Source organism: Eptatretus burgeri, chromosome 1, assembly GCF_056783735.1.
Source record: "Eptatretus burgeri isolate ZD-2024b chromosome 1, Ebu_testis_v1, whole genome shotgun sequence".
Taxonomy (NCBI): Eukaryota; Metazoa; Chordata; class Myxini; order Myxiniformes; family Myxinidae; genus Eptatretus; species Eptatretus burgeri.
Window position 1 is genome coordinate 66755962 of NC_140961.1, and position 26304 is coordinate 66782265.

The window sequence follows — 26304 nt, forward strand, 5'->3', positions numbered from 1 at the left end:
CCATCGAGGCCGACGATAACACCGCTCGGTTATCACTGTAGCACAGAAAGGACCGCTTAAGCGGATCGTGTCCGGAGTCGGCCTGTGGCAAGGTACGATCGCCCGGTCGATCATCCGCGCAGGTACTTAGGTAGATCGAATTTGGCGAGCAACCCTATCCTGCGTGGGTGGGCAATTGGCACGGTCGTGGTGGGGTTAAACCCCCACCCGTGACTGGCTCCCGGCGTTGTTCCGAGAGGGTCACGACTGAATTGTCCGTCCGGTGGGCGACGCGGTCGCGATTCGAGTGTCGTGGCAGTCTGCACGCCGGCGGGCGCGAATTCGCAACAATATATATGTGTGTATATATATATATATATATATATATATATATATATATATATATATATATATATATATATATATATACATATGTATATATGAGAAACATCCATCCGCAGGAGTCAGTGAAGCACTTGCACTATGCCACGTGTAAAACACAGAATTCCAAGTCATCTCCACAGCTGACTTGTAATATCCTCTCCCACCACAATTGGGTGACACTATAATATACAAATTTATGCTGATAATTATTTGTGTCCCACCCGAATGCTGGCGACTCCAATGTTTTTTTTATGCTTAAAGCCCTCCCAGACACACTCCAAATTTCAACTTATTCCATGCAGTGGTTGAGAAGTGCATACAAATACAGGTCACACACACACACACACACACACACACACACACACACACACACACACACACACACACACACACACACACACACACACACACACACACACACACACACACACACACACACACACACAAAACAAAAAAACATGGAAAGCTATTAATAACAATAACTATTAGTTTAACTTAGTCAACAAAAAGGGGCTGCATATGAATGGGAGTCATAAGGTTTTTCCTCCTTAAAACAACACAAGTTTGGTTCCAATAGATTAAGGAAACTCAACTTTTGGAGCAAATAGTATGGCATTGGCTTGAAACTATAGCATTAAAAGAAAAAGTACAACATGGAAAAGGAACTAACATCTGTGCAGTTTCACTTTGCAGTCAGAGGATGCACTTCGTGAGGGAAAAATATTTTGACTCCAAATTTTATTGTGTGTGCAAAAATGGCAGAAACGTTCAAGTTTTATGTTTTCTCACCTTATGCCAATTGAATCCAAAAAACCTGGACACTTTTAATAAGAATGAGTTGTGCTGGTAACAATCTTAACCTTTTACATCATGACAAAGCTCGCAAGATTAATTTGCCTTTGAATCAGCCCTCACCTCGACTGGAAGCCAGCATCTCAGATAATCCTTGCCAAGCTGAAATTAGTTCGGGGTTGCGCTCCTCATCGGCATAATTCTTCCAAATGCGGATTGCTCCGTCATCTGTACAGCATGAGAGAAACTGAGAATTTGGATGCACATGAGAATTGAATTCTTTTTACAATATCTCTTTACACTTTACAATATTGGGAAGCATTAAATGATGGTATTCATTTGTATGCGAACAATTTAGCAACTCATTTGGATAAGTTCAATGAAAGTGAGACAGAAACTCCCCCAATAACTGTTCCTTTCAACCATCAATTCAAGGAGCATTGATTGATGGTCATTAAATGCGGCAATCACAAGGGATTTAAAGTTTCCAGGCCCCTCCCCTCCTCCAATGATCTGGGATGCTTATTAGAATGGAACCAAAGTCTGCATGAATATACCTTCCACAACATTCGTTCACCAAATACATTAAATATCTTAGAATGCTGCAAGAGGTGCTCACCTGTCCCTGTGAGTAGTAATGACACATCATGGCTATTGATGAATTCCATGGCAGTGATGCGGCTATACCTTGGGTTTCCATTATGGAAGTAATTCACTTTCTCCCCTTTCTCCCAGTCCCAAAAACTTTAAAAGGAAAATAATGGTGATTGGTGAAGCATGGGGAGGAAGGGTGCAACAAAGGAAAGAGATTAAGCTTCATGTTGGGACCAAGTGAAAGATCTTCCAATGATGACACGACCAATGATGACTACATATTTGCACTGCCATTTATCCATTTAAATAGATGTACATCGATGTCAAACAGAAGTGCAATAAAGCATCACAAAGCACATGCTGTCTTTAAAAGATATTCATGTCGAATGTGAGAATTTATCCATTTGCAAATGTAATTCTCAGTCGGTTGGCACAAGTAGTTCAGCAGCATACAGGGAACATTTTGAAGAACTTTATTATCATAGATAAGCAATTTTTGCTTCAAACTGAACTTTGGTACAAAAATTTGAAGCTGGTCGATAAAAAACAAAAGCTTATACTGTACTTCACATTTTGGAAAGAAAAAAAAAAATAAAAAAGAAAAAAAAATGAAAGGCCTCTCACCAGATACTATCCTTGTCAGCAACAACGGCAAAAGTGTCAAACGGATGAAATTTAATGACTGAAGGTGCTCCAGGATTGCGGTTCAGGAAAATCTGGTCATCCAACCGAGAGATGCCTGAAGAAACATGGCAAACCCAACAACCAAACAGCGACAATCATTCTGCAATATGAACAAAACATTTCATCACCACATTTAGTGTACTTACAGATAATTGGCAAAGACAAATAAAAGGATTTTCAAACTAATTAAATGTACATAATAAAATGAAAAGCTAAGAACAAACACAAAACAACCACTGCCAGTTTTCAAAGTGTTGTGTTTAGTTGTAGGCATGGCTTCCAGTCACAAATTTCCCACCGTTAACTGCTGTGACCTAAGAGAGTGACATAATTTTGAGAAAATTCCATTCCCTGCACTCATTTAATAAAACAACGAGGCGGTATTCAGAGAATACTTACCCCACGCAGTCTTGAGACGGAGTTAGTGCGAGCCAACTATTCTGGTGGCAAATTTGTAACTCAAAAAATTAAATTCAAATCAAATGGAAGACCAAATAAAAATAGTTACTGCTTTGGAGTCATCAGAAGGAACCCGAACAAGCAAAAAGCAAAGATAAAGTCATCAGGAGGAACCTGGATTGGACTCGGGTTTCAACTGCTACCCCTCCACTGTCAAATTCATCAGGGCGCAGCCAAGTGTGCCTTATTTAAAATAAAATAATAAAAAAAGAACCCAGATAAACAAAATCAAATAATTCAGGCTGCTAGACCATGCATCCGATCAGGTTGACATTTAAAACACATACTCCCCAGCACTACTAGATCATAATTCTGAAGTTGCACGTCGATCGATGAAGCGGTTCAAGATAAATATATTTTTTTAAGATTTATGTTCAAACCAATATGGCTACCAGACTATGGTATCTATGAAAACTATCTATGAAAACCATGTTATCCCCAAGGTTTGGAGAACATGTGTGTAAAGTTTCCCCTCGATCTGTCCAGCCATTCTGGAGAAGAAGATTTTTTAAAGTTTTATGGTAAATCCAAAATGGCTGCTAAACCATGTGATGTATGATATCATAGGTGATGAACTTTTTGTTCGGGACAAGTTTAAAGATAAAGGCCCGGTTGCATAAAATTTCCTCATCCTAAAGCAAAGATTCCTCTCAAGGTACACTGTGATTTCTTAGCGAAGGATTTCCTTGAGGGCTTTTGCATAAACAACCCTTAGGAAATCCTCAAGTTAGGATTTTCTTAAGGTTGAGGAGAGCCTTAGGAGCCATTGCTATGCGCGGCAACAAATCAGATTAGAGCTAGGAAGAGGTGTCTGAAAGCTGGATGGCAGTGAAGCCATCAACAAAATGGCTTCAGGAAGAGACAGAAGCACTAGTGGAGGCTTTTCTCAAGCACAAGAGAAACAATATATTATATAGTTGTTTGATGTGTGTTGTTGAAGGACTTTTATGTCAACACTATAACTATAAAGTGTACAATTAAGAATCCCTCAATTTGGGTAAGACCTGGGTCCACAGGGTAAACCGGGACTCCCCTGAGTTGAACAAGGCCCCACACGTCTCTCTACAATGCGGGGTTGACGAGTTATTGACCCAGTGACACGCCGCTTCAAAACATTTACGACGTACGCAGTTGACCCTTTTTCCTGGGGTCACCTTTGGTATCAATTGAATTGATATATAAATAACCTGAACAGGAAATAATAAATGTTCACACCATGAAACCATCACTACATCAGCAGCATGGACGAACAACTCATTCAGCTGCACCTGCAGCACCTGCACCAGAACACACCTTTGTATCCGGTCCAGATATCACGTGCTAATTACCATGGGATTGTCAGTTAGATGGAGTTAATGAATAAATTATTTTTTAAAAATAGTTGTTGGAAATGACTCCTGGGGGATCAAATATCCTTAGTATAATTCTAGTTATTTTTTGATATGCATTTTAGATAAGGGTAATATCATTATTGTCATCAAGCGGGTTGAGGTGGTCTCTGAAAACATATTCGCAATGTCTTGTGCAGCGATAATCGTCTTCTTCATGACCCATTTCCATGATCTTTCGTAAGAATGCTTTATGCAACCGGGCTAAAGTACTGTAAAACAGCAGGCTTGTTTTCCGATTCATTCAATTTCGCGTTCAAAATATAACATTCAATTCAAATAAGGTGTTCCTCGATCACAAACTGACGTTTGTAGACAGACAGATGGACAGACAGACAATAGCCAATTGTTAAACCCCGTTTTTAGCTTTGCATGCATGGGGTAATTCCAGTAGTCTGCAGAGAATAACTGCTTAATACTAGTTAAAACCAGTTGGAATTGTAGTTGGAACTGCAGTGAAGGGACACTATTTTTGCCACTGTTAAGTTTCTGTTCATCGCTGTTTTCTTCGTGAGCCCACTTCGCAAGCTTCATGCAGGCATAACACACACAACTAGAGGGGGAGCAATCGGGAGAGTGCAAAACCTCCGCCGCCAATACTGCTGGGTCACTCAAGTGAACCTTATATCTTATTCATTAAATATGATGTCAACAGTGCTGACAGTTATGGTTCTTTTCTCCAATATTTTTTTTTGGGGGGTGGGGGGGGGGGGGAATCACTTAAAACATGTAAAAATGCAAAAAAAAAAAAAAAAAAAAAATAAAATCGAAATTTCATTGAAAAAAAAAGTTGCAAAATTTTTTTTTTCTCTAACAATTTTTTTTGGGGGGGGTTGGAAATCACTTAAAACATGGAGGAATGCAAAAAAAATTTTCCCTTTTTTGGGGGTAACAATTTTTTTTTTGGGGGGTTGGAAATCACTTAAAACATGTAAAAATGCAAAAAAAAATAAAAAATTTCTCTAACAATTTTTTTTTTTGGGGGGGTAAATTTGTTTGCGGGGTTGGAAATCACTTAAAACATGTAGAAATGCAAAAAAAAAAATTCTCTATTTTTTTGGGGGGTAAAAAATTTTTTTCTCAAACAATTTTTTTTGGGGGGGGTTGGAAATCACTTAAAATATGTAGAAATGCAAAAACAAAAAAAAAATTCTGTAAATTTTTTTGGGGGGTGGGGGTAACTTTTTTGGGGGGGGTTGGAAATCACTTAAAACATGTATAAATGCAAAAAAATATCCATGATAAGATTGCCAAACCAAGATGATCTTCGGCCAATAATCTTGAATCGTATGCTTCTTATGTTGTTACTTAATCTTCCTGATGATTTATTAACGAAATATATTCATTACATTAAAATGATCAATGACTATTAAAAAACCAAAACCATCATTGCAATAAAAGTAAAATGCCCAGGAGAACAATTTAAATAAAATATTTTAATAATGGCAGTGGGTTGGTGCTTGCAGTATAAAGTGACAATGGCAAGCTGCCGACCTTTCTCGAGGAGGCACCGTGCTTGACGTCGTACTTGAGCATTCCTCAAGAACCGCCACTCCCGCTCCTTATGCACCTGGCTCTCTGCATCATGATCCTCCGGAAGCTGCATAGCACAGAATATTCCGCTGACTCAAGAAATACACAGCTGAGCTTCTTCTATTATTTATTCTCATACATCTTTATTGGCCGATTTTTATGTAAAGACGAATCTCCCCTCCAGCACATAGGAATACAATCTTTGTAGGCCTTCCTTATCAAAAAGTAGATTGACAAACTAACACTTTTCACATTGCATATAGTATCAAACTTGATAAATAAAGGACCATTATCACATCATCATAATCTTCAGTCAATAAATTTAATGGAAATAAAGAACCTTCATGATTGGTTGGGTGAAATATTTTGAGCTCCACGCACAGAAACCAGTATTCAAGGACAGGCTTAATGAGAGCCTATGCATGGTTGGCCCATCATCTCCATCTTCAGAGGACTGTGAAGAACAATGAGAGAAAAAGGGGTTTTCACGGAGTTCAAACTGTGTATGTACTGTATATGTATGTATGTATGTATGTATGTATGTATGTATGTATGTATGTATGTATGTATGTATGTACGTACATACAGTGGCCTGCAAAAGTATTCACCACCTCCAAAAGTTGTCACATTTTCATGCCACCTGAGTTTACTTCACGATGCTTTAAAATCAAACTTTATATATAGTCTTCACAAACTACTCCAAATTGATAAAGCCAAAAAAAAATTGAGATAAAATGTGAATAAGTGAGATTAACAGAGAAAACCAGATGATTCTCAGTTACATAAGTATTCAAAACCTTTGCCTAATTAACCCTAAATCACTTCAGGAGCAAAATATTTGTTTGAAAAGTTACAAAATAAGTGTACGAAGATTCACTTGAATGTAGTCAGTGGTTTAACGTAAAAATTAAGACTCCCTACACTTATCTGATGAGTTTTAAGATGCAATTCACTCAGTTAAACAACAATGCAAGCATGAAGACCAAGGAGCTTTCTAAAGAAGTCAGACAAAGTGGTGGAGAAGCACCGTTTAGGAAAGGGTTACAAGAAGATTTCAGTCACTCATGATCCCTTTGAGTATGGTGAAATCCATCATTAAGAAGTGGAAGACGTAGCATACCACCAAGACAACCCAGATCAGGTCGCCCATTCAAACTCAGCAGCCGGGGAAAACAGGAAACTGGTTCGGGATATCACTGTAACTCGACCAATGACATTGAAAGCGAGTGGTTCGTGCTCCGTCATTCTGGGCGAGTGGTCCGTGCTCAGTCATCCCGGGTGAGTGGTTCGTGCTGCGTCATCCCGGGCGAGTGGTTCATGCTGCGTTATCCCGGGCGAGTGGTCCGTGCTGCGTCCGGGCGAGTGGTCCATGCTCCGACATTCTGAGCGAGTCGCTCGTGATGAACATGTTTCCGACTGCATGAGAAGTTCCAAGGTGCGGAGGGAGATGGAGGAATGTCCTGAAATGTTTACAAGGAGGTCTACGAACAGAAAATGAAGGCAGACACTGAATTCTCCATTATGAAGTTCTTCCAAAAAATCCCAAGTGAATCAGCCTCCATTTCATCTTCAGAGCCTGCAACCTCAACTGGCTTATTGATGACATCAATCATGACAACACTGAATAAAAAGTAATTAATTTTGATGTTTTTATTTCCTTTACCACCAAAGGTAAAGGAGGTTATATTTTGACCCCTGTCTGTCTGTCTGTCTGTTTGTGTGCAAAATATCTCAAAAGGTTGTGGACGGATCCGGATGAAATTTGGTGGGCAGGTTCGGTGTGTGACAAGGACGAACTGATTCGATTCGGGTGAAGATCCGGATCCGGATCCGGATATGGATACGAGAATTATTTTAATTTTTAAAGTCATTCTTCACCATTGAGAGATAGGGCGAAACCGATATACAACATGATATCTCAAAACGTTGTGGACGGATTCGGATGAAACTTGGTGGACAGGTTTGGTGTGTGACAAGGAAGAATTGATTCGATTTTGGTTAGGATCCGAAACCAGATCTGGATACGAGAGTTATTTAATTTTTAAAGTGATTCTTCACCATTGATAGGGCCAAAAACGATATAGCACTGTAAAACATATTTCAAAAATGTGTTGGACCCGATATGTTCTCATGGATCAAGCATTACGTGGCAGAGATATGCGCTCTTCCGAGTGCCCTTCAAGTTTGTTACATGTTTTATTTATGCATTGTTTACTGCTTTTTTGCCGCTCCTCGGTCCCCCTCCCCTCATCACCTCCCCCACCCATCCTCGCTCCCCACCCCCTCGTCGCTCCCTCCCTCCTTCTCCCTCCCCCCTGCTTCCTCACTCCTTCACCCTTCCCTACCCCTCCTCGGTCTCCCTACCTCCTCCACCCCTTAGTATACCCGTTGTCTAGATGGTGGTTATCTCCAGACATGTCTGGATGGTGGGTATATCTGGAGGGACCCTCCCCTCACACTGCCTTCCCTTTCCCTCCCCTGCCCTTCCCTCATGCTGCCTTCCCCCCCTCGCTCCCCCCTCCTTCCTCGTTCCCAAACCCCAACGTGATCTCCCTACCTCCTCGCTCTCCCTTCGTCCTCTCACCCTATCATCCCTCCCTCTCTCCCTCCCCCTCCCCTCCTCTCCGATCCTTCTTACCCCCACTCCACCCCCCCTCACTTAATATTCCAATCAGCAAAGCGACGGGATATACTTGTTTGTAATTCATAATTCATCGAAAGGTGGCGTTATTGATGCATACTTTTGCAGGCCAATGTATGTATGTATGTATGTATGTATGTATGTATGTATGTATATTTGGCAGTCAAAACCTTGCATGAACAAGAAACTCTCAAGTCCCAAGAGATGACAAAAATGTATAATGAAGTATGTACACAGATACACACAATATACATACTTATATGTTCAAAAATAAAATAAATATTGGCAGTTGTTAGATTATTCTGAAGACATCGAGCAGGGCTCAGAGAAAGAATACGTAATATATTCAGAATGCTGATAACTCACTTAGTGCCTTCGGAAAGTATTCACAACCCTCAACTTTTGTGACATTATATTGTTTTACAGCTTGAATTTAAAGTTGATTAAACTTACATTTTTGTCACCAATCCACACAAAATATCCCGTAATGACAAAGTGAAAACATGTTTTTAGAAATTTTTCCAAATGTATTGAAAATGAAATATTTAATTTACACAAGTATTCAGACCCCTGAATTAATACTTTGTAGAAGTACCTTTGACAGCGATTCCAGCTTCGAGTGTTTTTGGGGTCTGTCTGCAGCAGCTTTGCACATCTGGTTTTGGGGATTTTCTCCCATTCTTCCTTGTAGATTTACTCAAGCTCTGTCAAGTTAGATGTGCAGTGTCGGTGAACAGCAATCTTCAAGTCTTTCCACAGATTCGCAATAGGATTGAAGTCTGGGCTTTGGTTTGTTCTGAAGCCATTCCAGTGTTGCTTTGGCTGTATGCTTGGGGTCATTGTGCTGTTGAAAAGTAAATCTTTGCTGCAGTCAAAGGTTTTTTGCAATGAAGCAGGTTCTCCTCGAGGATTTGCCTGTATTTGGCTCCATTAATTGTTCCCTCTCTCCCTACAAGTCTATCAGTCCCTGCTGCTGAAAGCATCCCATAGCATGATGCTGCCACCACCATGCCTCACGGTCGGGATGGTGTTAGATACGTGATGAGCTGTGCTCAGTTTCTGCCAGATATAGCTCTTTTCATTCAGGCCAAAGTGTTAAATTGTCGTCTCATCAGACCACAGAATCTTTTCCTTCATACTCTCTTAGTTTTTCATGTGCCTTTTGCAAACTCCAGGCGTGCTGTCATGTGCCTTTTTCTTAGGAGTGGCTGCCTTCTGGCCACTCTCCTATAAAGCCTAGATTTGTGAAGTACTGCAGATACTGTTGTGCTTCTGGCAGGTTCTCCCATCTCAGCCAGGGAACCTTGGAGCTCTGTCAGAGTGGTCATTGGGTTCTTGGTCATCTGCCTGACCAAGGTTCTTCTTGCCCAGTTGCTCAGTTTGGTCGGATGGCCAGCTCTAGAAAGAGTCTGGGTGGTTCCATGTTCTTTCCATTTCCTAATGATGGAGCTCACTGTGCTCTTGGGAACTTTCAACACTCTAGAAATCGTTTTATTCCCTTCGCCAGATCTATACCTCCTCACAATTTTCCTTGAAGTTCTATGGACAGTTCCTTGGACTTCATGGTAGAGTTTCTGCTCTGACACGCACCGTCAACTGTGGGACCTAATATAGAAAGGTGTGTTTCTTTCTAAATCAAGTCCAATCAATTGAATTGGCCACAGGTGGACTCCAGTCAAGTTGGAGAGATATCTCAAAGATGATCACAGAAATTAGATCCACCTGAGCTCAGTTTGAAGTGTCATAACAAAGGGGTTGAATTCGTATTGACGCAAGACATTTCAACTTTTCATTTTTAATTAATTTCTGAAAATGTTTTCACTTTGTCATTATGGGGTATTTTGTGTTGATCAGTGACAATTTCTTTTAAATTTAATCCATTTAAAATTAAAGCTGTCACACAACAAAATGTGAAAGAGTCATGGGAAGTGAATACTTTCTGAAGGCACTGTGCTCTTCCCAAAATATACTGAGGGATCTTTAGCGAAAGTAAGCACACGGATCCCCAATTTAACTTCCATCTGAGATGGCATGATTGGTGATGAAACGCTCTCCCTAAGAAGCAACAATTTGCCAATTTGTAGTGGAGCTGAGAATTGAACCCAGGCTTAACAACCTAAAAGGAAAGGATGTCTTTCAATCCTGACATCAAGTGATATCATGGAAAACATGGCACAATCTTTTGAACAGCAAATAAAAATTCTTCCCAAATACTTTAAAAGTGATATCATGGAACCTTGAGCAACACAACCTTCATATTGTTTAATACACGCGAGCAAACTAATTATTTTTTACTAGCAATTGGTTAGGGTGGTGGCTTGGGATCCTCGGGGTCCTGAGTTCGAGCCCCGCTCTCCACTGAATTAACATCAGGGGGGTTGACTCAGCCTGTCATCCTTCCAAGGTCGGCAAAATGAGCACCGGTATACGAGTAATTATCCCTGCGTGTTGATGGCGACTAAAGCGTTGGCGTCAGGAAGGGCATCCGGCCGTAAAAAACATTGCCACAAGAAAGGATACCATGATTGGAGCCCGCAAAAAGCTGACCCCTGCTCAGGGAAAAAGGCTTTAAAATGGTGTGATGATTTTAACTTTACACAAAAGAATTCCATACTGCGTAAAACATCTGCTGAATAAAAGTCTTGAAGGATGAACACATTTTGTACATGAGAATGATATCATACCAATACTAAAGCAGATGTGAACTAGAGAGGGGAGCACTCGGGAGAGTGCAAAACCTCCGCCGCCAATACTGCTGTGTCACTCCAGTGAACCTTATATCTTATTCATTAAATATGATGTCAACAGTGCTGACAGAGTTATAGTTCTTTTCTCCATTTTTTTTATGGGGGAGGAGGTGGGGGGTTGGAAATCACTTAAAACATGTAAAAATGGCAAAAAAAAAATCGAAATTTTGCTGAAAAAAAAGTTGCAAATATTTTTTTTTCTCTAACAAATTTTTTTTGGGGGGGGTTGGAAATCACTTAAAACATGTAGGAATGAAAAAAAAATATTTGGCTTTTTTGGGGGGGGGGTAACAATTTTTTTTGGGGGGGTGGGTTGGAAATCACTTAAAACATGTAGAAATGCAAAAAAATATATATTTTTTCTCAAACAATTTTTTTGGGGGGGGTGTTGGAAATCACTTAAAATATGTAGAAATGCAAAAAAAATTTTTTTTTTCTCTAATAATTTTTTTTGGGGGGGGGGTTGGAAATCACTTAAAACATGTAGAAATGCAAAAAAAAAAATTCTCTTTTTTTTTTCTCTAACAATTTTTTTTTTGGGGGGGGGACACAGGTCCAAAAATTTTAGGACCAAGTCCAAAATTTAATGGCATGATCCTTGGACCATACCTAACCCCCCCCCCCACCAAGTTTCGTCGAAATCTGTCGAGGAGTTTTTCCGTAATACTGTTCACAAACAAACAAACAAACAAACAAACAGAAAGGGGTGAAAACAGTAACCTCCATCCATCTTCGAAGGTGGCGGAGGTTAATTAAGTCAGGCACTCGTATAGAAACATTCAATTTCATGACTCTCTTCTTGTCGCACATTCTCCCCACTGTGTACCTACCTTGTCTGGGCCCTTGTCAAACATCTTGCGGCTACGAGAAAATTGGTAAGGGTGGGATGCCAGATGAGCAGTGCTGCTGGTAGTTGTGAGTCTCAGTGTGGAGGGTTCGCGAGGCAGACCCGTTTTGGCCCCTTCATTCAAAGCAGGTGTACCTGGCCGCTGGAAAGTCCTGCCACAGGTTTCAGGAAAGAAACTGGTTGAGTGAGATGGCAGCACAAAAGGTAAAGCTACATGGAGAGAATAGCAAATCAAGTGCAGATTTTCTAATCTTTTGGGATATCCTTGGAAATCATGAGCTAGCTCATGCAACCAAATTATGCAGAATAGAATAGTCAAAATGACAAAAAAGGAAGGATAATAACATCACAGTTGAATTCAGGCTATTATTGCAGTTAGGCCTATCAACCTCCTTGGTACCCGGCAAGTAAATTATTCAATCAAGCCAATCAAGTTTCATGACTAAAGGTGTGCAATGCATACCCCGGGTGTTGCATGTTCAGCGGACACTTGTTAGTGGGGCTGGCAGGTGCCGAGTGTGCAAGGGCACTGCTCTCTGACACACGGTGGGGCCGACTACTCAGCATTGCCTGCAAAGAAGATCCAGGGTGATAAAATGGGCAAAATAAGTAAAATGGTGCTGTTTCTAATATGGACGAAAATGCTGAACAAGGTGTGGAAAGAGGCATAATCTTCTTCTTCGATCGTATGCAGCACATGGCTGCGGAGGAGCATCATCGGCTGAAGGCACGGCTGTGCCACTGATGCAATACCCTCTGCTGGTTAGGACAGGAATTTGGAATTTGGCTAGGGTCCCAGCGATAGCTCGCATACTCTTCACGGAAGACACCATGGGATCTTGAATGTCCACCAACGAATGCTGGCAGACCAGACGTCTGTTTAACGTCCATCCGAGTGACGGCACACACATTGATGAATCACCCTGCCTGTGAAACATCAGGATGACAGTTTATTTATCTGGGTCGGAATTTGAGCCCAGGCTAGACAACTTAGAGGGGAGTGTGCATACCACTAGGCCATCCTGTCTGCCCAGAGGCATCATAAAACACGACAATATCTCAAGTAGGAGATGGATATCTGTTCAAGGAATGAGGACAAATCAAAGCATCATAATGTAAATGGTGATAAACAACCAAAGTCTCTCACCGTATCCACAATAACACCAAAAAAATTAAACAGAATAACTTTTTAAAAAGATCAGTACCTTCCATGCGATAGAGTTTAGAACTTTCATAGCCATATCAGAGACTTCGGGGTGTGGGTCAACAGCAAGGTGCAACAGGGTACACCACACTTGTGTGTAGACGCTGGTAAATGATAATCCAACTGGAAATGCTAAGATATGAGGAGTGGGGTAGATGGGATGGAAACAGGACAAGCACTTTGTGTTTTTATTTTTTATAAGCACAAATGGGGGATCCATCAAACGTGACTGCAAGTAGCAAAAGACTACCAGCCATTGGATGTCCTGAAAGTAGATACAAAATAAAAGGCGATTCAACCCATTTGTATATTTTCAAGAAATGTGAGCTTTGATAAGGAAATGCATTACCAATTGGCGAGTTGAGAGAGCTGTAAGATCTGACACGCCGCATCTTGTCCACGGCTTCATATGTGAGGATAAAGTCCTCACCATCAGGACTGCCCACCGAGCTGCTGCCACCACTACTTCCTGTACTAATGTTGAAATGTGAAGTCATTGTGCCACACGTCTCACCTGAAAAAATATGCACTGATGAACTGTGGTATTTTAATCATGCTTTACAAGACATTTACAAAGTTTAGAGCATTTCTGAAGCAGCAACAAGATGAGTTATTTTGGCCTTGTCAACCAAATCCTTGTGTTTATTTGGTGCAAAACATGTAGTGAACTTGGTCAAGTCTGGAAATGATTACACTCTCTGGTCTGATAAATGAATCAAATCCTTCAATCCTTGGATATCTCACAGCCTCACCTTATCATTCCAGAATAATCGTCAAACGAGCCCTCCATCTATTTCCTTGGCAATCCACTAGAAAGGTTTCACTCTCTTGAACTTCTACACCTTTTCCTGAGCTGACCCACACAGCAAAACTAGCCTTGTATCCTCTGTCAATCAGTCTTTCCTTGGAAAATGAGAGCTACTCAAAGTCCACAAGGCCTTTGTCCATAGCTCAATCCATTCATCCATTGGGACCATACTCTGTGCAGAGCGTTGGTGTTGCCCAAGCAGTCTTCTTGGCTATTGGGCACAATCCTGGACGGGTCGCCACTCCGACACAGGATACTAGCATGTTGGCACTCATTTTGCCGACCTCGGAAGGATGACAGGTAGAGTCAACCCCAACTGGTATTAATTCAACAGTCGAGTGGGATTTGAACTCAGGATCCTGGGATCCCAAGCCCACCACCCCAACCATTAAGCTCACATGAGGCATAGCTCAATGGAGTAGCGCTATCTGTTATGGACTGGCGCTCAAGTATCGCATCTTTCTCTCCTGGCTTCTGTGTAATGTGAAGCTCTTGAAATTATTGGAATCTGCCATAACAAAACTGAAACACATGGTCTGTTGCTCTCAGATATGTGGTCTCTGTTTTTATGCCATATATTGTCCAACATTGCTCCATCTGCTCTCCCAGTCCTCTGACTACTCCAGGATGCACGTGTTCTTCCAGTAATCCCTTTCTGGTTAAACTTCCAAAATCCAGGCAGGCTGCACACCTCAGTGTTATTATTCACCATTTCTCCTGTCTATGGAACCACCTTCCAGAGGTGGTTCTGTCTCATTCTTCCCTTCAGGACTTCAAGCGAGCAGTGTCCACCATCTTGTCATCCCCAATTCTGACCCATGACATGTATTACCCCATTAACCTTTCCTAACTCAACAATATTAATTGCTAGTTTCAGTGTTTCTCCCCTCCTCCTCTTCATTCATTCCCTTGGTGTTTGCCCCACTGTCAGTTCCACCTTGCTCTTCCATGAACCTCACTCCTGTAAAGGAAAACGGTGCAGCATTGTGACACCATGTTTAGAAGGTTTCATTAACTTTTGACGTAGCTGTCTGTGTCAGCAAAAATAGTCATCTGTGAATAGTAAGTGAAACAAGTCACACCCCCATTTGGCCTGGGACTTTGTCTCCAGTAATTGTAGAGCTCCACAAGCTCTGAAATGCAATCTCAGCATAATTTTGGCCCTCAAACCCTCCAATTTATTTGAATGGACTCGGTAGTCCATTCAAGTACAATTAAAATGCAATTTATTGGATACATTACCTTAGCAGACTGTAAAGATTAGGCAGTTTTAGGTTGCCATCAAGGTTACCCTGTTCTTCATCGCACGGCCCACGAGCCACTGACGGCCCCTGGTGGTCTAAAGTGCGGTCCTTGACGCACAGCTGATAATACATAAATGTGAAAAAACCCCATTATAATCCACCATAAATGCTATCAAATTGACCCAATGGTTTCAAATGAATGTTCCAATGTGAAGTGTAAAAGTAACATCACTACATCAGTAGGTGGCAGTATTCAAACAATTATGCTTCGAGCCCAGTAACCAGCTCTCACACTGATGTGTTGTCGGCAAAAGTTGCCACCTTCTAAATTTCTCTTGGAATATTTCTGACAGATAAATTTGGCACTTTATGATGTTTATCCATCTGGCTGACAGGATAGCCTGGAAGTACGCACACTCGCCTCGAAGCTGTCTAGCCCCCAGATACAAATTGTCATTTCGATTTCCGATTTTGTCAAATTTGTCATTTTGGTTCGATTTCCAAACCAGCAACAAATTGTCAGCCTGGTGTCTCACAGGCAGGGTGATTCAACAATGCGTGTGCGTGTGCTGTCCCTCGGATTGACATTAAACGGATATCCCATCTGCCAGCATTTGTTGGTGGACGTAAAGATCCCATGGTGACCTTTGTGAAGAGTAGGTTAGCTATTGGCAGCACCATGGCCAAATTCGAAATTCTTGCCCTAACTAGTCAAACGTCAGGCCTGGCCAAGCTTCTCCCGGTTGACCCCACATGAAAAGGTGGGTCAATAGTGGCCATCAAAAGGAGAAGAATAATATGATGTTTATCCATGAATGAATATCAAATACATGTATTTCAACAAAGGCATAAACAAATTTCTATCAACAAGAACCCATTGATTTTGCTTAAACTCAATCTTTGGAATTCTTGCCTCATGAGCCATGAGGATAACCACCAGTGGCAGGCAATGTCCAATAGCATCTGCAGGGGTTCCAATTAATCCAATTTTTACATTTACTGTCTCAGTATATGTCTTCCTACGCAGTCCTTGTACCTAATGTGATGGTCAAATCACAAATATGCAACACTGTAAACATCATATTATGTTTATTTTAAGGAGATTACATAAATAACTAGAATGGCACTCAGTGGACTGAATAGTTCATTCACCACCTCCACCAGGCTGAACAGTTTACGTTTTGTTTCCCACTGATAGACCGGATCTGCATCCAGACCCAAACCAAAATCTAATTGGCTTATTCTTGTCACCTACCAAACTCATCCACCAAGTTTTGTCATAACCCGTCCTCAACTTTTTGAGATATCTGGCTATAAATCGTTTTTGGCCCCATCACTGAATGGTGAAGAATCACTTAAAAATTTTCGGATCCGGATCTAATTCCGGATCTTCACTAAAATCTAAGGAATTTGTCCTTGCCACACACCCAATCTGTCCACCACATTTTGTCCAAATGCATCCATAACCTTTTGAGATATCCTGCTCACAGACAGACAGACAAACAAACAAAGACAGACAGACAGACAGACAGACAGACACAGACAGACAGACAAACAGACAGATAGACAGACAGGGGTGAAAACATAACCTCTGTCCACCTTCGGTGGTGGAGATAATAAAAGTTTAGCTTTGTCAGTCTTAGTCAGCCACTTCTTTTGGCATTATCTTCCTTCATGCTCTTCCTTGTGTTTTGCAGGGGTGTTGTTTGCCAACTGATCAACCATTGCAATGTGCTGATCGTGAAACCAGACAAGACCATGTTGCCTGCATAGCAGATCAAAAAGCTTTTGTCCATCCTCATGAAATCAGCATCAAATTCCTTTGCACCGTCGGCTGCCGTGTTATAAATATCACCGTGTGATCTATTCTTGCTCTTTGTTGTCACAAATGTATCAATAATTTCCGATTATATGAATTTTGTAATGAGTGAAATTAATCCGATAACCTGAACTAGTGGACAAATCTGCAAAAAAATCTCAGACAAACGTGATGTAGTAAAAGGGAAGCAAATCTACGTGTGACAAGTCGGTTTAAGCTGCAATCAGTGTGCGACATGTACCACTCCAGACTTCGAGGATCATGCGTGTTATGGCCCGTCACAGGACCGCTCAAGCACTTTGCATGGAATGCTACATCATGGCCAGTGAGTATGACTGTGGATGAAGATATGTGGATGAAGATCTATGAAGATATTACTTAAATATCAACAACTTGGATTATTTTCACATAAAATTGCTGTCAAATATTAATTAATGTTCACACAACATTTGATACTTTGGATGTATACAGCAGTATACCGGTTTGCAGCTATTGGACTCTTGCAGTTACTGATAAATACTCAGCTGTGTAATATATTTTTGGTTCAGTAGCTTCAATTAAATGCTCTGGCATTATCAGCAGATCATTCCAAACTGATTGCCAACAGCAGCAGTACAAAAAGCCCTTCTTACCCTCCTCAGTAAGGCTGAGATTCTGCAATGACTTGTTGAGGTTTCGCACCACGTTGTTATTGGCAATAGCACGCAGGTTTCCATACGAGCTGACCGGCCGTAGGCGAGGTGTTCCAAGCCCATCGCGTGCTGGTGCTAAACTTCCAGTGTCTGCAAAAAGAAGCCACACGTGTAGAAGTAGAAAAAGAAGCGTGTAGGACTTATCAAAGTTTCTGCAATCTCTCATCGAATGCAAATTCTGAATTGAGTATCATTTTGTCGAGGTGGGAGAAAATAATAGGGAAGTTGCATGGAGCACTGCATGTGAGTAAGACCTGTCAGAGCAGCTGGAGAGGGGAGGGTGTGACTGCGTTCATCTTCCAAGAATTGCAGTGCAACAGCACAGAAGTTGCTCTCATACTGTAGTGCCAGATTATGAAGTGCAACGACAAGCTCCTGGAAAGCACAATGAGCAAACAAACTGCTATTTAAAATAAGTGATTAAAAGGATAGAAAGTATGCTTCTAATCCTTCCATAAATTACCGAAAAAGATAATAAGAGCAGCATCTTCAAATAGCAGTGAAGTTTTTAATCAAAGCTTTAATCATGCGCGTATGTTGTTTTTGTAAACAAAGTCTTGGCTCATGAAACAGCGAGTTGAGAAAGAGTAGAAGACAACACAGTGAGAGTGGGGTAGTGGAAAAACATGCAAACACAAACATGAGAAAGAACCAACAAGAGAAGAAGAGCGGAGGGAAGGAAGCATAGCAACCTACAATTAGAGGTTAAGAGGAAATGGGAGGGGGTGGGAGGGGGGGGAGTTAATGAAGATAAGCAATGATCATGGCGAGGGAAGGTAGATGACCTGAGGGTTTCATGCACTGCCAACTTGATGTCCTGGAGGGAAGATTTGGCTTGGACAGACTGAGGAAGGCTTTGGTTTAAAAGCAGCAGAAAATAGGAACTAAAGAATGGAATGGATTTGAGCAACAAGCTTGGATTTGGGGACTTTCACAAGGGGGTTGCTCAAAGAAGAGTGCATGCAACACGGAGGGAGTGAGGATGGATGCAGGGATGAAAGAGCAAAGGGAACAAACCTAAGGGGCAGGAGAAAAAAAAAAAAAAACAAGAAAGAAAGAGGTTCTTCCTGTCTGCAATGAGGAAAAAAAGCAGTTGTGCTTCTCCTTCTTTATGAGAGATTCCAAAAATGCTGAGGGCTTTGGGTTCTATAACATCGAGGAGTGAAAGGTAGGATGCGAGGCCATTGTAGAAAGTGGTACTTCATTAAACTATGCTTCGCATTTTCATTTACAAAGCCTTGTACAAAAGTCGTATCTGATGGTGAGGTCCAGAACTTCGTCCAGTAGTCGATTGGGAAAATAGAGAAGTGCGTTCTCATTTGACATTCCATCCAGAAAGAGGGCGAGAAGGCAAGATTTGCCTGGATGATAAAGATATATTTAAAGTGTTAGACCAGTCTCTGATCTGATACAGTTCATTAGAAAGGGAACCCACTCCTGCCAACCCATCGGTAGGATGTGGAATTGTAGTGTAATGTGGAGTCACCTGCAAAGAGGAATACGAGGTTTTCCAGAGTATCATAAAGATCATTCATGGATAAAATAAACAGGACTGGGCCCAAGCTACTGCGTTGGGGTGGTCCAGCCTCAAATGGGAGAGATGAGAGGATATCGTTGAGAGTTAAATGCTGACTGTGTGAATGGAGGATACCGAAAAGCCAGGAAATAATTCCACCTTTTATTCCATGGACAGAAATCTTGGCAAGCAAAGCGGGGTACCAGACTGTGATGAATGCCCAAGATACGTACAGAAATACGACCCTGACTTCTTGCTTAAATTCAGAACTTTCATCCATTGTTAAGAGAGAAGCAGCAGTATACAAAAAGTTGAGTGGACATGACCGAATCCAAACTGATGGTCTTATTAGCCCGCTACCGGTTTCACCGGAGGGGATTATAGGTTTGTTCTATGTCCGTCCATCCGTCCCACCTGTGCTTTTTCAGACTTTTTTTCCCTGTTCCCTTTAACATATTCAACTGGAACTTGGTGCATGGCATTATTTTGATAAGTTACAGAAAAGTTCGAGTTTCAGGGCGTTTCGTCAATTTTTCACAGTTGTGCCATTTTTGGACTTAGAAAATATCTCATCAGGAGGGAACATGAATTGCAAAGTAATTCTCCCTCTTGTTGATTATATATTTCCTAAAGTGAAAATATTTTACACAATGAGCTGTGGATAATTGGTAGAAATGAATGTTAGTGAAAAATATGAACAAAGCACAGTAACCCTTCACGTGTTTGCATGATCAGATACCATTGCAAATCTAAACAGTGAAATGTGTGACAAATGCTCTGCAAGGTTGGTGAACATATTTCATTCAATAATATTTCATCCGATGTGCGTGAGATGATGACAAACAGATGTTTTTGCCTGTTGAAAGCATAAAAAAAATGTTCTCACATCATACAAGGTGAACACACCTTTCTGACCATGGAGCTTCCATCTCCTAACAGCTGTGCACTCGTGATGGCCACATTGTGGTCAATGGTGGTAGCATGGTCACTGCGCTCAGCTGAGTTTCCAATGAAGGTCCCCAGGGCAAACACCGCTGAACAACGCACCTGCATGCAATCCCGTGGCACTTTGCATTAGAGGCGTTTCCTTCATTAACGTACCAACAGACTTTCTGCTGTGAAAACTTCCTTCTCAACTGATTTAATATGATGAATTAGCCAGTTTGTAACAAAGAAATGCCAGCATATAAAAAAGTAAATACAGCACAATACATAATGATCAGCTTTATTGTTTAATGACAACAAGATACACTACATGGCTAAAAGTATGCGAACACCCCTTCTAATTAGTGGATTCGGCTATTTCAGCCACACCCATTGCTGACAGGTATATAAAATCAAGTACATAGCCATGCAATCTCCATAGACAAACATTGGCAGTAGAACGGGCCGTACTGAAGAGCTCAGTGACTTTCAAGATGTCACCTTTCCAATAAGTCAGTTTATCAAATTTCTGCCCTGCGAGAGCTGCCCCGGTCAATTGTAAGTGCTGTTATTGTGAAGTGGAAACGTCTATGAGCAACAACAGCTCATCCGTGAAGTGGTAGGCCACACAAGCTTACAGAATGGGACCGCCGTTGTGCTGAAGTGCGTAGCGCAGAAAAATCGTCTGTTGTTTGTTGCAACACTCACGACCGAGTTCCAAACTGACTCTGGAAGCAACGTCAGTACAAGCACTGTTCATGAAGATCTTCAGGAAATGGGTTTCCATGGCCGAACAGCCACACACAAGCCTAATATCACCATGCGCAATGCCAAGCGTCGGCTGGAGTGGAGTAAAGCTCACAGTCATTGGACTCTGGAGTAGTGGAAACACGTTCTCTAGCGTGATGAATCACACTTCACCATCTTGCAGTGCGACGAACGAATCTGGGTTTGGCGGATACCAAGAGAACGTTACCTGCCCGAATGCATAGTGCCAACTGTAAAATTTGGTGGAGGAGTAATAATGGTCTGGGGCTGTTTTTCATGGTTCGGGCTCAGCCCCTTCATTCCAGTGAAGGGAAATCTTAACACTACAGCATACAATGACATTCTAGATGATTCTGTGCTTACAACTTTGTGGCAACAGTTTGAGGAGGACCCTTTTCTGTTTCAGCATAACAATGCCCCTGTGCACAAGGTGAGGTCCATCCAGAAATGGTTTGTAGAGATCAGTGAGGAAGAACTTGACTGGCCTGCACACAGCTCTCACCTCAACCCCATCGAACACCTTTGGGATGAATTGGAATGCCGACTGCGAGCCAGTCCTAATCGCCCAACATCAGTGCCCGGCTTCACTAATGCTCTTGTGGCTGAATGGAAGCAAATCCCCACAGCAACGTCCCAACATTGAGTGGAAAGCCTTCCGAGAAGAGCGTTGGCTGTTATAGCAGCAAAGGGGGGACCAACTCAATATTAATGCCCATGATTTTGGAATGAGATGTTGGACAAGCAGGTGTCCACATACTTTTGGCCATGTAGTGTACAAGCATTCAATTGCCTGGTGTTTCCTGTTAAAAAAAAAAGAAGATTATCTTGTATTCAGATGGAGAAGAGGTCAAGTTCTTCAGTGGCCAAGCTTTCATCAATGTGTAGACATTAGGAGTCCTCAATGTCACCATTCGTCGTAACCTTTTCTGATCACACTGCCAAGTTAGCATCCATAAGTAGATATCCTCTGTCACATCAGTTCCCTCCTCAATTTCAGCCCGAGAGGGCTACATATTTGTCATGAAATCAAATATGGTAGATTTTTCACCACCTGCTGCATCAGCTTCCCCTCCTCCCCCATTTATGATCCATACATGTTTCTTCACTTCTCTCCTCTTCCTCACATCTCCTCCAAACCTTCTTTCCATTCTCTCTCCATCACTCCTACACTTACATTTTTTTTTTCTCTTCCAAGCCGTCGATGCTTACTAAAGCCGTGAAAATGATCAAAATCTCCCAAAACCAGCATTATGACCGATTCCTCTAATACCAAAGAGAAGTCAGTAGCCTCACAATTCTTTATTGCCTTTGTTGGCGACCTGCATCTCCGAAGAATCTTAGCTCGTTTGATGGTCTCCCTTCACAAGAAACTTAATGAGGGACAGGCTTCTGCTCCATAGCACAGCGACCATGTTGGTCAGTATATTGGTTTTAAGCAGAATGCTTTGATGAGCATTGAGGTCACTTCCTGTATAACTTGATCAGAGCAGACAGGCATTGCACAAAATTTAAGCATACGAATGTCAACCATGTTCCATAATACAAAAAAGTCCACGTCAACCTTGTATTGCCCACGGAGTTGTGCTTTTCAGGTCGTTGAATATCAGACAATTTAATCTGCTTGAAGATGGATGAATTAAACATTCCACAGTAAAATAATAATAATAAATAGGGCAAAGTAGGTGAGTCAGTTCATCATGCAGCAAATTTGCACTTGCCTGATCTTGAATATCAGGTTCATGTCAAAGTAAAACTACAAACAGTTGCACAAGTATATGCCACATGGTTCAAGCTAATGCTTATGATCCAGGTTTATATGAGGTATATCTCAGGCTCAACGGCTGAAATGATCTGCTACATGCAAAAGGGTCTGGAAGTATGAACACTATTTGATTTTGCCTGTCCCTACATTCGATGCAACCACCAAAGCACCAGTAGACAGTTATTAGCTTTGCCAAAATGGCTCATTGTTCATACATGTAACAGCAATTTCATTGTAAATGGTATTACATGCGTTTTTGGTATTACATGTCCTCATTTTAAGAATTTAACGACATTACCTCAGGAACGACGTCTTCCAGTAATGAGTAGAGCTTTTCATGTGCCGAGTCCCGCACGCCACACCAACGCGCCGCGTCAAAGTGCTGCCATATACGACCCAGACACATGGCGACCCACTGGCGCAGTAGTGGATGGGTGTCACTCAACTGCTCAAGGCAAATGGCAATAAGGCTGCCTTGCAGACAGGCCTCCTGGAACACATTAATTATCATCAATTGGTGGGTAACGGTATCTCCCATTTTAAAAGAATGAAGAAACAATGGCATATAGTCAAAAAAAGAACCTCTGTGAAAAACTTTTCATTCGTGTGACAAGAATCCCTTAATCCCTGCAAGCAAAACACCATGCTGAAAATAAATCTTTGGAAACTTGCTGCTTATGTGTATGGAATTTGTTTACAAGTATATCTTTCGAAAGTAAGGAAGATGGGCTACTTTCAATTGATAGATATGCCAATGAAAGTTGAATTAGGAAATAAAATAAAAGAATCCTCTGAATTAGTCTTCCAGTAAACTGCGTTCTTCCACGAACCCTCTCCTGGTTATTGTCCAGGATCATTGCACACCTCCAGCACTCTTTTGTTCCTCTTTTCTCCTGTTTGTGGAATCGCTCTCCTGAGGCTGTGCAATGCACTCTTCACTCCAGAGCAAGTTGTTTGTTGACCACCACTTCATGTCATTATGCCTGGTGTTGGTTTAATGGTTAGGGTGGTGGGCTTGGGATCCAAGGATCCTGAGTTCAAATCCCCTTCGGATGTTGAATTAATACCAGGTGGGGTTGACTCTGCCTGTCATGCTTCTGAGGTCGGCAAAATGAGTGCCAGCATGCTGGTATACTGTGTCGGAGTGGCGACCCGTCCAGGATTGTGCCCTCTAGCCAAGGAGACTGCTTAGGCAGCACAAACGCTCTGCACAGAGTATGGTCCCAATGGATGGATGGATGGATGGACTTCATGTCATTCCCAATTCCTACCCACAAATCTTCGCTCCCCCCAGTAACCTCTTACTTGCAGAAGGTTGCTGTGTTAATTCCCCTCCTCTCTGTGTTCCTGTTCGTTCATTCCCTTGCTTGTATCCCACGGTGGCCCCACTGCCCCACTGTCAATTTGTTGCCGTTTTACCCCATGTCATCTCATTATTCCATGAACCTTGATCATGCATGTTGAAAAATTAGTAAAAATTTCTAAAACAGCTTTTTAAATGAACGATTCATATAAAACTCAAGATTCAATTACAATTACTATGATTAAAAAAAAGATTATTACCTTCGCATTCTGCGAAAGGTTATGTTTTGGTCGCTGTGTATTTATTAATTTGTGAATATGTGTGTTTGTTTGTTATTCGCATAACTCAGAAAGTATGTAACCGAATTGCATGAAAATTGGTGGGATGATTCGTGATTATCCAAGGACGATTTGATTAGATTTTGGGAGCGATCGGGTCAAAGGTCAAGGTCATGAAAAGTTCAAAAACAAACTTTTGAACATAACTTCTTTCATAAGACAGCTATCGACATGCAACCAACGCCATATTGTTCCATGACGAAATACCTTTCGGGTACGTGGTGTCAGATTTGACGTGACGTCATCAGAAGTGCGTCAAAATGACGTCACAAGATGACGTAAATTTTCAATTTTCGACCTCATCAATTTTGATCATACTGTTTTGTAGGACTTACCTTAAGGACGTCACACACCAAATTTGACGTCTTTCGGACTGACCGTTATGACGTCATTGACGTTTGAACATAACGTTTTTCAATTGTGGCTAAATTGTCCTGATGTTTTAAATTCAAATATCTATGTAATTTGTAAAGGAAATTGTCCCAAATCCAGGCATTATGATCAGTACCAAAATATCTGCTTATTTATGAACAGGTTTTGCAAATTAACTCTATGGTCAAGGTCAAGGTCACACTCAAGGTCAAAATATACTTGTAGGCATAACTTCAGATCTAATAGAGCTATTGACGTGAAACCAACGTTAAAATGTTCCGTGAAATAAGCGCTTTCAGGATGGTAGTCCGGATTGGTAGTGACGTCATTGTAAGTGCGTCAAAATGACGTCACAAGATGACGTCATTTTTAAACTTTCGATTTTTTTCAGTGTTTATCATTCCATTTTGTTGGACTGCCCTCAATGATGTCTAACACCAAATTTGACGTCCATCGGACTGATGGTTGTGACGTCATGGACGTTTTTAAATGACGTTTTTCAAATGTGCCCGGAAAAAAGTAGCGGCGGCGAAGGTATGCGCTCTACCGAGTGCCCGTTCTAGTTCAACTATAAAGTAATTTTGAGATATACAAGCAAAAAATTGATAATGGACTGAAGCCAGGTACATTCATGATGCTCCAAAAGTACCATCAATTGTGCAAAGCGAGGAGAAGCTGACCTTTTGGGCATCACCCCATCTTTGGGAGCAAAAGAGCTTGCGTGCACCCAGAGTGGTGCCAATGAAGGGTTAATACCCGAAACGTCAGCTTCTTGCTTCCCATAGTGGTTAGCATACCTCAATAAATGTCCTATTGATGTCATCCATTGTTCTACCTGTTCAACGATGCAGTTCGACACAAGCCTTCACCAGCAAGTCGAGTTCTTTATTCTACCATCAATTGTGACATTATCAAAAGGAACACAAAAAAAAAAAATTCTACAATTCACAGTAGCAGGGAGAAATTCTCCAAAGGGTCTAAAAAATTGGAATGAAGGTAAACAGTGTAACTATTTGTAGGCTTGGAGCCAATGAATAGTATTGGCAAAATATTATAGGTTAACGAGTGGTACCTTTCACTTGATCGTACATTCTACACACACCCATTTAAAAATACCAATTGATCACGAATAATAATTATTTATATTGGGATATATACAACTGACATGTTCTCTGTCCAGAATATATTATCAGAGGTGTGAGGTTCTTTTTTCTTGCTACAAGAGCGAGGCTCATGGAACAGAAAGGTTAAATTGGCAGTGGGGTAGAGGGACACAACTAGCAAAAGAATACATGAACAGGAGAGAAAGAAAGAGAGAGAGAAAGAGAGAGAAAGAGAGAAAAAGAGAGAGAAAGAGAGAAAAAGAGAGAGAAAGAGAGAGAAAGAGAGAGAAAGAGAGAGAAAGAGAGAGAAAGAGAGAGAAAGAGAGAGAAAGAGAGAGAAAGAGAGAGAAACACTGAAATCAGCAAGAGTGTTGGATTAGGTAGGGTTAATGGTGGAAATAAA

General features: G+C 41.4%; 1 protein-coding gene across 4 annotated transcripts in view; it reads right to left on the reverse strand.

Annotated features, from left to right (window-relative positions):
- RPTOR (regulatory associated protein of MTOR complex 1) overlaps nt 1–26304 on the reverse strand; it is a 211467-nt gene that overhangs the window by 71217 nt on the left and 113946 nt on the right. For all 4 annotated transcript variants that reach the window (XR_015059587.1, XR_015059589.1, XM_085886708.1 and 1 more), the window contains exons 16-28: nt 23084–23275; nt 20238–20378; nt 18070–18190; nt 17756–17905; nt 13602–13766; nt 13254–13384; nt 12512–12618; nt 12032–12200; nt 6154–6267; nt 5775–5880; nt 2374–2488; nt 1775–1899; nt 1279–1383 (exon numbers count right to left, since the gene is read on the reverse strand). Coding sequence is in view for 2 of the 4 variants with exons in the window: in XM_085886708.1 (XP_085742834.1) it covers nt 1279–1383; nt 1775–1899; nt 2374–2488; nt 5775–5880; nt 6154–6267; nt 12032–12200; nt 12512–12618; nt 13254–13384; nt 13602–13766; nt 17756–17905; nt 18070–18190; nt 20238–20378; nt 23084–23275 (1741 nt within the window). In the remaining 2 variants the exon portion in view is untranslated. The remainder of the gene's footprint in view (nt 1–1278; nt 1384–1774; nt 1900–2373; nt 2489–5774; nt 5881–6153; nt 6268–12031; nt 12201–12511; nt 12619–13253; nt 13385–13601; nt 13767–17755; nt 17906–18069; nt 18191–20237; nt 20379–23083; nt 23276–26304) is intronic.